Source organism: Oncorhynchus tshawytscha, unplaced genomic scaffold (assembly GCF_018296145.1).
Source record: "Oncorhynchus tshawytscha isolate Ot180627B unplaced genomic scaffold, Otsh_v2.0 Un_scaffold_4_pilon_pilon, whole genome shotgun sequence".
NCBI classification, from domain to species: Eukaryota; Metazoa; Chordata; class Actinopteri; order Salmoniformes; family Salmonidae; genus Oncorhynchus; species Oncorhynchus tshawytscha.
This window is the reverse complement of record NW_024609834.1, coordinates 612,194-626,337: the sequence shown is the minus strand read 5'-3', so window position 1 is coordinate 626,337 and position 14,144 is coordinate 612,194. Positions and strand designations below refer to the sequence as shown.

General features: G+C 47.4%; 1 protein-coding gene across 1 annotated transcript; it reads right to left on the bottom strand.

Annotated features, from left to right (window-relative positions):
- Positions 1-1,425: 1,425 nt before the first annotated feature.
- On the bottom strand, positions 1,426-13,875 carry LOC112249585 (stereocilin-like). The gene is made up of 30 exons (XM_024419382.2): positions 13,732-13,875; positions 13,083-13,287; positions 11,807-12,961; positions 10,272-10,296; positions 9,522-10,107; positions 8,503-9,411; positions 8,355-8,417; positions 8,149-8,274; positions 7,885-8,042; positions 7,617-7,803; positions 7,407-7,522; positions 7,144-7,276; positions 6,769-6,951; positions 6,636-6,674; positions 6,353-6,529; positions 5,931-6,080; positions 5,493-5,551; positions 5,172-5,295; positions 4,875-4,957; positions 4,644-4,779; positions 4,212-4,420; positions 3,978-4,068; positions 3,654-3,822; positions 3,366-3,535; positions 3,103-3,258; positions 2,853-2,995; positions 2,516-2,664; positions 2,226-2,323; positions 1,952-2,099; positions 1,426-1,612 (listed from the first exon to the last, which is right to left on the bottom strand). Exons 2-30 carry the CDS (start codon positions 13,153-13,155, stop codon positions 1,512-1,514), a joined length of 5,916 nt encoding a protein of 1,971 aa, XP_024275150.2. The 5' UTR covers positions 13,156-13,287; positions 13,732-13,875; the 3' UTR covers positions 1,426-1,511.
- Between the last annotated feature and the right edge of the window lie 269 nt (positions 13,876-14,144).

Genomic DNA, 14,144 nt, shown 5'->3' with positions numbered 1-14,144 from the left:
TAAAGTCTGTTGGCATGGTAGCCGGAGACGAGGAGTCCTATCTGGATGGATAATCAACGGCCTTTGTGGTCTGTGTCTTTTCACAGTGAATTGGTGTGCCTACTACCTATCTTGCTGGAACTTCGGTGCATTTTTTAAATCAAATGGCGGTCACCGTGAAATAGATTTTCTAAAGCTACTACATATATTGGAGCGTCACCCATTCCTTATAAATGTGTTACAGCTAAAACCTAGATGAAAGGGGATCAACTGCAGTTTTCAATTCTGCCTTGAAGTGCAGGCAAGTGCTCTGCAGACTCTTATTAATAGCAGTTTCCCAATATTCCACCTTTTTGTGTGTAGAGAGGAGAAGTATTGAAAGGAAAGAATAACACAGAAGCCTTTGCTTTGTGATCGCTGTTGGTTACCAAGGTTTCATTTTTTTAAGGCCATACATTTATACACAATCTCTCCCCACAGACCTGGATGCCAGCAATGTACAGAATGATGGGAATGTCCATGGACATAAGTATAGAAATGTCATTGCATCAACCACCCAGTTGACTAGGTACCAGACCTACATATCTACATTCTGAACTGTTCAAGCGAGCCAGTACTTACCATAGTCTCTTGTCAGATCCGGGCGGGTCAGTTTGATGAGCGCCACGTGTCATCGTCACGTGGACGGGCCTGAGCATCTGAGGGCTGAGCCTGCCCCCTGGCTGTTTTTGGGCAGAGCGCCGGGAGGTGGAGCTGGTGGTGGACGCCCTCAACGTCTTGCAGGGGGAACTCAAGGGACATTACAGATGACTGACAAGGAGCAGCAGCTGCTCATTCATGTGAGGAAAACACAGTCTGCACCACACACTGCTTTGGAGAATTGTTTTTATTTGTTTAATTTATCACTGAGATGCATAACACTTGTTTTTGGAGTTCACAGGATAACTTCCTGTTCGATATACCAGTTTCCCCCCTCTTGACCTGTGCAGGAATGGCCAGGGATTGGCCAGATGCACAGGGCATTTGGTAAGTATAATGGTTTGATAAAAGCACAACTCTAAAACCAAACAATATAAACTATTTTAGAAGCGCTGAAACCTATGGAGATAACCCGTTGGTCTGGAAAGGCAAAACAACCAGGAGAACTTCCTGTTGTGGATCAACGAGGACGACCAAAAACTCTTCAGCTATATATCAATACATTCAAATTAAACTTGGGGATTGACCAGTAATTGTTGTGTACTATACAAAATGAGATTGTGTCCTACTGCCCTATTTTCCGAGAGGTGCTTTTATATCAAATTTAATGAGTGCCCTCCACACTGTAACCACAGTAACAGAGTAGCATAATCCCAAACACACAGACACATCCGAATGATGCATGCAGAGTATGTCAGGCATTTGAATAGCATGAGGTGAAGGGTTCATTCCAGGATACAAATGGAACACAGTTCAAAATGTTTGGTTTATTTTTAAGTACAAATGTTACAATTCAATAAAAGAAGGTCAAAGAACAAATAAATACAAATGGGTTACTGTGTGTTGTACGATAGTTGCCATAACATACAGCATAGAGACATTAAACACACAGTGAGGCTGTCAGCTGACCGTGTTGCCGGGGCCACATTCCTCCCTGTGGACGCAAACAAAACATACCAAACAATGATATTACTACCATATAGTTGCTGTTAAACATGACATTATGATGATATTGGTATGCAATTACAGACAAAAAACATAAATCATTGAACAACACCCATCAATAAGACCAAATAGTTCTTTCCCTCTTTCTAATGAGATGATCTTTATCCATGTCCCTGAGTCCTTAACCTTTGAATCCTTACCCCTGTGAATCCTTACCCCTGTGAATCCTTACCCCTGTGAATCCTTACCCCTGTGAATCCTTACCCCTGTGAATCCTTACCTCTGTGAATCCTTACCTCTGTGAATCCTTACCTCTGTGAATCCTTACCTCTGTGCTCTAACAGGACATCCCCCTCATACTGCGCCAGGCCCAAGGCATGTCTCTGACCACTGTTCAGCTCTGCCCACTGCTTCTCTGTGACCACCCACGCCTGCTCCACATTCAGCCATGACAACTGGACCGCACTGAATACCACCTGACAGACACGCACACACATCGTGCATCAACTAACAAAATGGGATGTGGTTTGGAGAGCATTATTTAAACAGCATTATCCAAATCAGCTCTTAAGTATCCTGAGATGAACCATAGAGAGACTCACAGCCATCTTTGTGGGGGGAATCAGGGCGATAGCGTCGGGGATGAGCCCCTCCATCTGCTCCTGTACCAGAGCAGACAGAACCATGTCCTCCAGACCCGCTGGACAGAGAGAGGGAGGGAGAGAGAGACAGGGAGAGAGAGAGGACTCATGTAATGAGTGTGCGTGCGAGGGGGGTGGATTCACTGGTCACTACCAACTAACTATTCCTTATAGTTAAGGATCAAATATACTGAATATACAACAATAAAGCTTTCTGAGTTTAAACCCCTGCCCCATTTGAACAGCTGTACCTGCTAGTGTGCCGATCTCAGTGAAGACCTCGGGGCCCCAGGTACTGACGGGGCCAAAGGCCTGAGGACTGGAGAGACGGACGGTCAGAGCCTCCATCTGCTGCTCTGAACACGGCAGGGCCAGCTCCCTCAGGAACAGAGCAGCCATGCTGTCAGTCATATAGCAGGAGGACTCATTAGGACTGGGTTGATGGAAGCATTATCACCAAGTGGAATCAGACAGCAAAAAATGACAGATTTTTGCCTTTTGCACTATAGGCTGAGCTTTATTCACAAGGTATGTAATCTAATATTTATGTGTTTAAAATAAAGTGTGTATTTCTAATACATGACTGACCTGAGGTTGTAGGGGTCCAGTCTGTTGATCTCTGACAGTGTGAAACCACAGAGCAGGTGTCCTAGAGAAGCCACTTCTACAGCTCCGAGCTGCTCCACCTTCAACTTCTGCTTCCGCATCACACCAACAACTGCTGCTCTCATCTGAAACAATTCACAGGGTTGGAGAGTCAAACAACCTACACCAGAAGTGGGCAACCCGCCACACTACAAATATCACACGTGAGATTGGAATATGGGAGCCTCGTCACCTTTTTTGGGCTCCAGTCGGTCAGAGCCCCCAGGTAGGCCAGGACACCCAGGTCAGTCAGGTTAATGTCCTGGAGCTCTCTCTCCCCCAGCTCAGTGACCAGACAGCCAAGCCCCAGGACCTGCTCTGGTCTCAGGCCTCTAACTGGACTGTAGGACTGGAGGAGGGTGAAGGATAGTGCACAAAATACACAACACATTTCCACTGTCAATCTTTAGCAGGCAGTGATGAAAACCAAAATGTCTCTGATGTTCTGAAACTAACCTGCCTGAGCTTTACCCACAGTGCTCGGCGCTGCTCAGGGCTCAGTGAAGCGTCCTGACCTATGACCTCCACGCACTGCCTCAACTCCTCCCCTGCCATCCGGCTCAGCTGATTGGCTGTCCATGCTGAGGGGAAGGTGCCTCTTATGTCACCACAGCTTGGGACTGGCACTGGATAGATGACATGAGACCGCAATGAGTTTAGAACCACAATGCATGATCATCAAGCTTTCCTTCAGAGCTAGTGGGTATGATACATTTATGATATAGAGAGCTGATCAATGATGACCTTTTCTCCTGCTCTGTGCTCTGACAACCCCCCGTATCAGACTGTGGATCCTCTCTCTCTGGCCCTTCTGGTCCACACACTGGGACATACAGGCCTGACCCACATCACTGTTCTCCCAGCGCCACTGACCTGCCAGAACCTCCTCCACCGTGTCTGCACTCAACACCACCTGATATATGGTAGTAAAACACACACTTAACACATCCTGCTAAAAGTACACGCATGCAATCACATACAGTACTGCAGGGCTTTAATTATCATCACCCATAATAAAGTGATAGTCATTATAAAGGCACTTGGTGTTTCGCCCATTGGAGTCCTCACCAGTGGGATGGAGTTGATCTGTTTTGGAGAGAGAGTAAACAACAGTCTGCCAACAAGCTCCACATCACCAACCGTCCATGCCGATGCCTCTCTACAATAAACACACACACCAGCTTTCTGTTATAAATGCATACATGACATATACCCACAGGCCCAGTGCTGCCATAACCAGCTCACAACCACCCCAGGCCTCCCACTCTACCATCTCCTAAAAGAGACCCAGTTGTCTCTCACCCCAGCAGGTCTCTCCCAGTAAGCAGAGCAGCCAAGTCCTTCAGGGTGTCCCAGGGCAAGCAGTACCCCCTCAGCTCATCCAGTTTCAGCCACAGGGCCTCTCTGTCCACCAGCCCCAGGGTATCCCTGTCCAGGAAGGGCAACAGGGGCCCCAGGAGGTCCACAGAGGCCACCCTGAGCTCCCCCTCAGCCAGGCCCTGAGAGGTGCTCTGAATGGACACATCAGAACACAGTTACTACAGTATAATTACTGCAGGTATGACAATATAATGACTACAGTTGACAACAAACCACAATCTGTTTAGCTGATTATTAAGTATTGTAATGCCATGCAGTACAACCCTGTATTATTATGTTTGGATGAATTGATCAATGTGTATGTTTTATTAATCAGGAGGATTTTGTGCTAATAATATTATAGTCTCTCCTCACCAGCACAGTGATGGCCTTTTCTGCTAAGGCCATCTGCTTATGACGGGGCAGCTTGAGGAAGTCCACAAAGTGCTGCTGAATGTGAGCCAGGATGGCTGTCAGTGAAGTATTAGACAGGCTCTCAATCAGGTTCACCCTGGGACAGCAGGAATAACCAGATTAATATTGTATAGAGAAAGATTAAATGTTGGACCATTTATACAATATATTTTGGAGTGAATGATCTCGTACGGTAATTCTGCAGCAAACCAGGGGCTTATACCATCCAGGTCTTCCTCTGGTCTTTTCCGCAGCTCCTCTACAATGCATTTCCTCTGGTAGCAAAACACAAAACATCTGAACAAACTAGTATGAAATAGGAAGCTCTGAAGAATTCCATGAATACCTTTCTTGACATTTGATACGGTAAAATACTATAGATAAAGAAAGATGTATCTAAATATAGATAAATAAAAGGGAGGGGTGAGAGAGAAAGAGGAGGGGAGGGTGACATGAGGGATACCATGTGGGTTGCTTGTGGTTCCTCACCAGAGCTGGTCTCACCCCTCCTGGCAACTCACTGACAAACTGAAGCAACTCTGAAAAATCGGTTTCATTGGTCCAAAGCTTTAGCCAATCACAGCTCATTCCACCAGCAATATGGCCCAAGTCCCTAAAGACCAAATAGATGATTGGATGAATAAATTGTATCTGGTAGACTGCATTGCATTTGTAATCCAGGTGAGGGAAACCTAATGAAACTGGGTACTGACTGAGTCTCTAGTTTTGTCATGTAATGATTTGCATGAATATCACATGATATTCAATAACACAGCACATACCCATGACACCTAATAACATTTGACTTACTCTACAGTGTCTCTGGTAATGATTTCAGATTGATGGATCCTCTTGAAAAGTAGCTGAGCCTATATAATTCAGAAAGACAAAGTGTGTACGAGAGAGAAAACAGGTGGTGAAAAGAATCTAATACACCCTTAACTATGACAAAATCTATTTAAGGTAGGCATTACTCATTTATATTCCCCCTCCAGACTATTGTACTACATCCAAACCAATTTGCTTGATGACGGCTGAGGCGTATGGGGTATTAATATCCTGAATGGCTCATCTGAAGCATATCCAATGATTTGCAGATTAATTGGAGCCCAGGCCCACACTGGCAGCTTGGCAGCATGGCTTTTGCTCTAGAGCAACAACAGTAATGATGCTATACCATAGCCAAAGGAGTGGGTGTTTATGTAGTGTTGTCTGTTCAGACAGAGCATAGTGGAGATGGATGTGCACCTGTTGGGGGGACCAGGGCAGGTCTCTGTACAGGCTCATATCTCTCAGGAATGTCTCTTTATCCAGAACCTCTATCAGCTCCCTCAGGGGCACAAACGGCAGGAGACATTGGAGCTGCACTGTGAAGTTCCTTGAGTTGCTGGCTAAAGCCTTTTATAAAAGCAAAGGAGTAAACAATGGAATATGTACCTGAGTAATAGTAACTGGTAATAGGTTAAGTACTGTACTTATAAGGTAGTTGATGATTGACAGCATAATTGGTTTGTTAGCATTTAAATTCTACCATCTCTTTATTGTGTCATCATCTGCTCTCAGTGTGGTAAGAAAGACAATGCAGAGCCACTGGAAATGATGAATAAAGAACAGTTTGACAGCAAGGAGAAAGTAATCTCCCCACAGAGAAACAAGAACACCTTACTTACCTCCTGCAGTGCCCTGTGGAGCATGGCTCTATGGGCAGGCTTCAGGTCAGCCAGTAGAGTGCGCCAGCACTGGCAGTGAGTGGTTCCACTGATCTCAGACCAGTGTATGCCTCTGAGCACAGCAGGGGACAGGCCAGGCAGTAAGGGTTTCAGCCTGCACAGTGTATCCATGGTGAGCTGACAAGGAGAGGATCATCATGCATATATGGCCTTGTAAGAATGCACAACAAGCTGTGTAGATTAAAACATAACTGAAGAGGTCACTAAATAAGCCTTTACTTACATTTGTGTCTTGTGAAATTTTGGATAATATCTGGAAAGCCTGGGGGAAGTTAAAAACAACATGTAATGTTCGCTCAGCAGAAAACAACATACCGGTAGATTCAGTGTGTAGGCATAGTCCATGCAGTGCTGACCTGTGCTGGGGAGAAGCTGGGCAGACCTGGTTGTGTTAGCAGGTCCAAGAGCTGTAATGAGGGCAGTGACTGCAGGAAGGGAGCCCCTAGCTGGGGCAGTAGGCCCCTGAGGGTGGCCAGTGCTGGAGGAGGTAGAGTGCTGGCGTTCAGAGGCCGCACCGCCTGGACCAGCCAGAGAGACAGCTGAACATGGCAAGAGCAGGATCGACAGGGTCAGAGCCCCTCACATATGATGTGGACTGTATACATATACAAATGACATTTTTACTGATATCCTAACAGGTATGTAGGAGGAAAAAATTGTCACACTGCCACAAAATGAACTTGGAACTTTTGGAGTGCATCCCATTTTTTTTACATGCAATTCTCTCTCACCTTGCCTGAATCACTGATGAGTCCCTCAGACACACAGAGAGCTAGCTGCTGCCAAAGAGCAGAGGACACAGGGGCAGCCAGCAGAAACGGACGCAGCTCCTCTGGTTTCAGGTAACAAACCAGAACTCCCAGCCTGTTGAGAAATAATGCCCTCGTCTCTCTGGTATAATACACTGGTAACTGCACAAAGGGACACTGTGGCTCTGGTCAGAACTAGAGCACTATATGCGGAATAGGTTACAACTTGAGACAAAAGACCCTACCTCGATATGTTATCACTGGTGAAGTTCCTTTTTTTAATGAATAGAGTCCGTAGAACATGACGACCCCTTGTTCCATCCAGACTGGTGTTTCCCAGAAACTCCACCAGGGGACTCAGCTTGAGGAGGGACATGATGACAGAGTAATGCCAATGCAGTACACAATACTTCATGAAATTATCAGTAGAGTAGATAAGGAATGAGATGTGTAACCTGGTCTGATGTCAGCTGTTGAAATTGGCTGACTGGGAGATGTGGGAGCAGTGGGAGGATGGAGCTGAGGAAATATGGTGGCCAGGAAGGGACATCTCCCACTACACTGGACTGCAGGAGCCTCTTCACAAATGCCTGTTTCTGTGGAGACTTCATCTCTGTGCTGTGGTCACGGATCGCCATCAACCTATGATACAACACAGAACCAGTCAACACGATTACCTTTGACCTTTGGCATAAAATGGCAGCTCAGGTCCTAGTAACTCACACACTGGTGTTGACCATCAGGGAGGAGGGGAAGCTCATGATGTCAGAGACGGACATGAAAGGTATGAACTGTGATAGGTCGACGAAGAGGTCAGGGGTCACACGTGGGAACTTGTGGATGAAGGCGGACGTCATGGTCTCCATGGCCTGCAGTTCTCTCTGAGAGAGTGGGGGAGACAGTGGTCTTTATTGACAGTAGTAGTAACGTAGTAACATCCCTACTTTCCAGCATCCATGACTAAACTGAGAGTGTTTGAGGACAAACCTGAGTGGTCTCTACGTGCAGCTGGTCCCAGCTCTGGTGCATGTGAGACAGAAACCTCTTCACTGCATCTTTCTCTGCTGACATCACCAGTGTGCGGATACTCTCCCTGGGCATTTGGAGGTACTCCTGGAGAGAAAACAATGTTCACCTTAGTACAGGTAACCAGTTAATCTGCATCCTAACCATTTTATAAAGGTGTACAGTACCTGCATTAGGACTCTGAGGGCAGAGGAGTTGTCCTCTCTCTCAATGAGGTCCCATAATACAGGCTGTCAGGACAGAGGAGGCATTCACATTACCTTCATGTGTCTATGTTTGTGTGTATGTGTTCTATGTATAAGGTATGTGGCTTACACTGAAGCAGCTGAGCAGGTCCTCTTTGAGAGCTGCGCTCTGCTCCCTGCGCAGGAACAAGCCCACAGTTTGGAGCACGCTCAGTGAGGCGTTAGGACGCAGAGTTGCCCAGAATGAAGCATTGTCAAGGAGACTGGAAAGGAGGATGGCCTGGCCCAGGCCCTGCCTCACCTCCCCCTCCCCCTCATCCAGCCCCGCCGAGAGCCCAACCACAAAGTCCAGTACCCTCAGCACGTAACCCACAGCCCCCACCCAGCCCCTGCGTTCACCCCCATCCACCTCACACATACTCAGCCTGTGCAGTGCCTCCAACAGCAGCGGAGCAGGACTCACACACAGCTGTGATGTGTCAAAGTCGTACGGCGCCGGGAGCATGTCAAAGAACCACTGGAGGAAGCACTTCCTGTCCTCCTGTTCTACATCCAGGTCAACGCAAAAGTCAGAGAACTGAGGATAGGCTGAGAGTAGCCGGCGGGAGAGGGTGGCATTGCTACAAACATACTCCCTCAGCCCCTCTGTACTGCCACATAGCTCCAGTAGGGTGGTGTTGGTGAAATGCTGCAGGCTCCACTTCCTGTAGTTACATGTGTCTTCTATGGATTCAGGGTGGGAGGAGTTGTGGAGTCTGGAGCAGTACTCTGCAGCCCAGCTTCCCTCCGGAAGGGATGGGTGGGAGGGATGGGCCTCAGTGGACTCGCTGCCACACATTGCTGAGACCAGAGCAGAAGTGTTGGGCAGGAAGCAGCGTCTGAAGTCCTGGGCGCTGAGTGACCTGGTGCCCAGCTGGGCCAGGCAGGCTTCGTCAGGCCCTGGGCTGCCCCCGCCCTCCACCACCTCCCCTGACAGCTGCACACACAGGTCACCTATACTGGACTGGTTGAAGTAGTGGTAGTCCTTCATCTCTGCAGCCTGCAAACATAACAGGCAGAATGTAGTTAGACATTGTGGAGAAGTTAAAAAAGTGAGTTGAGAACCCAACTGTTTTGCATTCAGAAGTGGGGTTTGATCATGGACTGTACCTGGTGTGCTCTCTGCAGCCAAAAGGAGGTGTTGGCACACACAGTGTTGTTGAACTGGTGAGCAAAGAACTCACTGCAGACGTGGACCCACAGGAAGTCATCCTCGGCTGCAGACAGGTACCAGGCGGCGTCGGAACACGTGGCGTGTAGGTCGGGTCCGACCTGACCAACCTCCGGGTCCACAGACCCATCGTCCCCGTCAAACAGGTTACAGTAGAGGAACACAGTGAAGTTGGACACACCTGTTAGGCCTGGAATAGAGGCGTTACACGCTGCTTCCAGGATCTCTGCTGAGGCAAAGTACCCCATCTCTCTCAGGTGGCTGTGGCCAACTTCTACTGCCTCAGACTGGGGCTTGAGGAGACGGGAACGGCGGGGTACTGGGGTTGAGGTGGGTGGTTGTTTCTGTTTGGGTGCCCTGCGGGGTGACAGGGCTGGTCTAGGGCGAGAGGGGCGTTGTGGGGGTCTGGGGTCCCCGCTCTCACCCTCTATGGCTGGGCAGGAGAGGAAGGGAGGGGTGCTGGGAGGGCCCTGCGAGTTGAAGCCCAGAGCCTGAGCATTCCACGTGACATTATGTCTAATCCCCCTACAAGTCACAGACAAGGGGAGAGAGTATGGTAAACTAAGGTACTACAAACAACATATAATTTCTATTAACCTCATATTCCTTGTGAGGTAAAGTTATAAAAATGAAACCACCATGATGCATGTAGTTTATATTATAAGCTTAGTTTTTTCTCGATTACGTACCATAAGATTAGCTGTCTCAGGTCACCTTTGAAAAGATGGATAAAAAAAAAGATAGATAAAAGATAGATTCATGGAAAATCACAGACAGTGTAAGAGAGCTAGTGAATATTATGGTAGATCAATGGTGGAAAAAGCGACTTGCACCATACAATCGGGCCTGATGTAACAGCATAGCTGGGCTCACAATGCCCATGAGATAGTGTTACTGGCATCAATGAGAGGGCAAAGAGATTAGCCAAAGCATGGGATGCAGGGTAACACTGATCCTCTCAATGACTAACATGGCCATTATGATTTTAAAGCACTGTCAGTTCAAACACTCTCATGTGTCATGGGTTTCAGTCTAAATCATTCATGACTAATGAGTAAGAGCTGTTTGAGACATATTATCAGCTTAGTATGAAGGGAAATCAAATTCAAGAGACCTTGATCAACATGTATGACCTGTCTCTGACATGTGTTTTATAAGAACAGTAAAAGTAAGAGTATGTATACTGAACAAAAATATAAACGCAACATGTAAAGTGTGGGTCCAATTTTTCATGAGCTGAAACAAAAGATCCCAGAAATTTTCCATATGCACAAAAAGCTAATTTCTCTCAAATGTTGTGCACAAATGTGTTTACATCCCTGTTAGTGAGCATTTCTCCTTTGCCAAAATAATCCATCCACCTGGACAGGTTTGGCATATAAAGAAGCTGATTAAACAGCATGATCATTAATTACACGGACGCACCTTGTGCTGGGAACAATAAATGTGCAGTTTTGTCAAACAATACAATGCCACAGATGTCTCTTTTGAGGGAGTGTGCACTTGGCATGCTGAATGCAGGAATGTCCAAAAGAGCAGTTTAATTTAATGTTAATTTCTCTACCATAAACCACCTCCAACGTTGTGTTAGGGAATTTGTCAGAGCATCCTGAGTAGCACAGCGGTCTAAGGCACTGCATCTCAGTGCAAGAGGTGTCACTACAGTCCCTGGTTTGAATCAAGGCTGTATCACATCGTGATTGGGAGTCCCATAGGGCAGCGCACAATTGGCTCAGCGTCGTCCAGTGTAGGATGTCATTGTAAATAAGAATTTGTTCTTAACTGACTTGCCTGGTTAAATTAAATCCAACCACAGCTCAAGTGTAACCACGCTAGCCCAGGGCAGCCACATCTGGATTATTTCTGTATGTAAAACACCATTTTGTGGGAAAGAACTCATTCTGATTGGCTGCGCCCCTGCCCAGTTATGTCTATAGATTAGGGCCTAATGTATTTATTTCAATTGACTGATTTCATTCTATGAAGTGTAGCTCAACAAAATCTTTGAAATTGTTGCATGTTGAGTATATATTTTTGTTTAGTATAGCTAGCCACCAGGGTTGAGGCTCAATTCCAGTTGAATTCAGTCAAATCACAAAATCCTCAAGGAAAGAAATAGGAAGTATTCCATTCATAATTGAATTTCAGCTCATCCACTGAATTGACTAAATTGAAGTGGAACTGACCCCAACCTTTTGGTGAATGGGGAGCATCATGGACTCACCTACGGAACATCTGCCCTTATGTTTGGACTGTGTCACGTCCACCACGCTGCTGACATCATCAAGCAGCGCCATGGTAACACGGGACACCTTTCTCCTCAGGTTGCCGTACACGGAGCTGCCCACCCTGTGCAAGAATCCCCTTCTGAGGCCGTCCAATCCCTGCAGCAGGGCAGGGTTTTGCTCTGCCAGCTGCCCCGCCCTCTGCCCCCCATCAGAGCGTGATAAAGCCTGCAGGAGCAGTGTCTGAAGGGAGTCCAGGTCTCCCCCCATGTCCCTTCTGTCCTCAACATCCCCTTGAGTGGCATTCCCAGACAACCCCTCCTCTCTCAGGGCCTTGGGGGGCATGCTGAAGGGTTTCAGGCGCCCAAAAGCAGCTGAGCCCCTTCTCTGGTTGGCCCCCATCCCCGCAGGGTGCACGTTCACCACGGGCTTCCAGTTGCGTGTCTCCATGAAGCGGAGAAACTGTGTTAGCCAGCTGACGCTGAAGGCACATTCATTACGGCCCCTAAGGGCACAGATGAAACCCTGCAGCCCGGCGCTGGCCTGGCCATAGGTCCCGCTGACCAGCGCCTGCAGGGCCGCCTCAAGCAGGGCACTCACTGTCCTCCAGTTCTGGGACAGGAAGTCAAGCAGGGGCCTGTGGGGTTGCCGCTCAGACAGGGACATGAGGCTCTGCAGAAGCCCCAGCAGCCCGTCCCAGTGAGGGCTGCCTCTCAGGGACAGGAACCAGTCCTGGAGTCTGACGCTGGGCCTGGGGGGCTCCCGGGTGTCCCACTGGTTCAGCGCAGCGCCCCCCTCTGACTGGATAAAGGACTGCAATACCTTCTCCCACAGTTGTTCCTCGTCAGAGACAAGCTGTCGCTCCTCCAGCTCAGCACCCATCTCCTGGAGGTACATGGAGATATTGTAGAGGAAGCCTGACAGACGGTGCCTGTCCACAGGCTTCTGGAGGGAGGGGAGGCCCATGCTCTTACTGGGCAGCAGGCCCAGGGTCTTCAGACTTCCCATGATGCTCCTAACCACGCTGTGGACCTGCTGGTCTTGGGTTCTCTCCGGGGAGGCAGGCTCTTTGCTAGGATACCACCCCCCTCCTTTACGCCATATTGATACTAACTCCTTGAAAATGGGCTCTCTTTGGTCCTCTTTTTTACTTGCTGGAAATTATGTTGCAAAGCCATATTTTGAGCATGATACAGCAAACATTATTAATATCAAGGCATCATCACACCATTACACTACATCATAACAAAAAATTGTAAGATACAGTCTCCTCACCTGAACTCTTGGTGGATGTATTGCCCAGTAAAACAACCAACAGTGTGATGCGCATGACCCTAAACACCGCCATCTTCTCCACCACCTCCAAGAGCCAGTGCTGATGATGTCACAGTGATGTCACATCTGTCTCTGAGTCTGTGGCCTAAGTCTGATTGATGTCATATCCCTGAGTTTGGACTGCATCCCATGTTACAGCCTTCCTCTGTCAATGGGTTGGTGTCAGTAGTGTGGACACAGGGAGTAGAGTGTTTCATTGTAGAGTGGACATTAAACCTTAATGACAGGCCACTGTCACCTGACCACCTTCCCTCTCAAAATAGAGGTGTATTACCATGGATTTCAATCAACTGAGGTATATTCTTTATTCTTTCTATGAACTTGAAGCAGTTTTGAGTGAGACTTTGAAATATGAAATGCACAGAAGGAATACAAATACTGGTACTAAATAAGTTGTTAATCTATCCAGAAATATTCTCTTTTCAAACGGGTCTTAGACATTATGAGAGCATGAAGATAGGTTAACATTTGCCACCTATGCATCTCTATCCATATACATGGTATTTGTTTGATGTCCCAAAAATACTTAACAGCAGTCATCTGCAATATCAAAAGGAGTATAAAGAGAATTATAATTGTTTGTACTCACCAATGACGCTTTATTCAGTTCTTCAAATCCTTGAAAATGTGTTTATAAGGCTTTGTGAATATCTCCATAAGTTCCAGGTATAAATGTGCACATAAACAATATTATTTGACCTCTTTTCTCTCTGTCTGTCCCTCTCACTTTCAACTTCTCTCCCTCTCTCTGTTTCCCTGTCAGCCCCTCCCACTCCTACTCTCCCTCCCTCTGTTTTCCTGTCAGCCCCTCCCACTCCTACTCTCCCTCCCTCCGTTTCCCTGTCAGTCCCTCCCACTCCTACTCTCCCTCCCTCTGTTTCCCTGTCAGCCCCTCCCACTCCTACTTTCCCTCTCGTTGTTTATCTTGTTTTGTGCACCTGCTCACCCAAAATCAAATCAAATCAAATCAAATTTATTTATATAGCCCTTCGTACATCAGCT

What these genes read in the sequence shown, in the direction of transcription:
- LOC112249585 (XM_024419382.2), bottom strand. Translation starts at nt 13,155, where the DNA reads ATGGCGGTGTTTAGGGTCATGCGCATCACACTGTTGGTTGTTTTACTG. An exon ending in CTGAGACAGCTAATCTTATG is followed by an intron (nt 10,108 to 10,271) that starts GTACGTAATCGA and finishes TGTGACTTGTAG; the next exon opens with GGGGATTAGACATAATGTCA. An exon ending in CTGATGGTCAACACCAGTGT is followed by an intron (nt 7,804 to 7,884) that starts GTGAGTTACTAG and finishes GTTGTATCATAG; the next exon opens with GTTGATGGCGATCCGTGACC.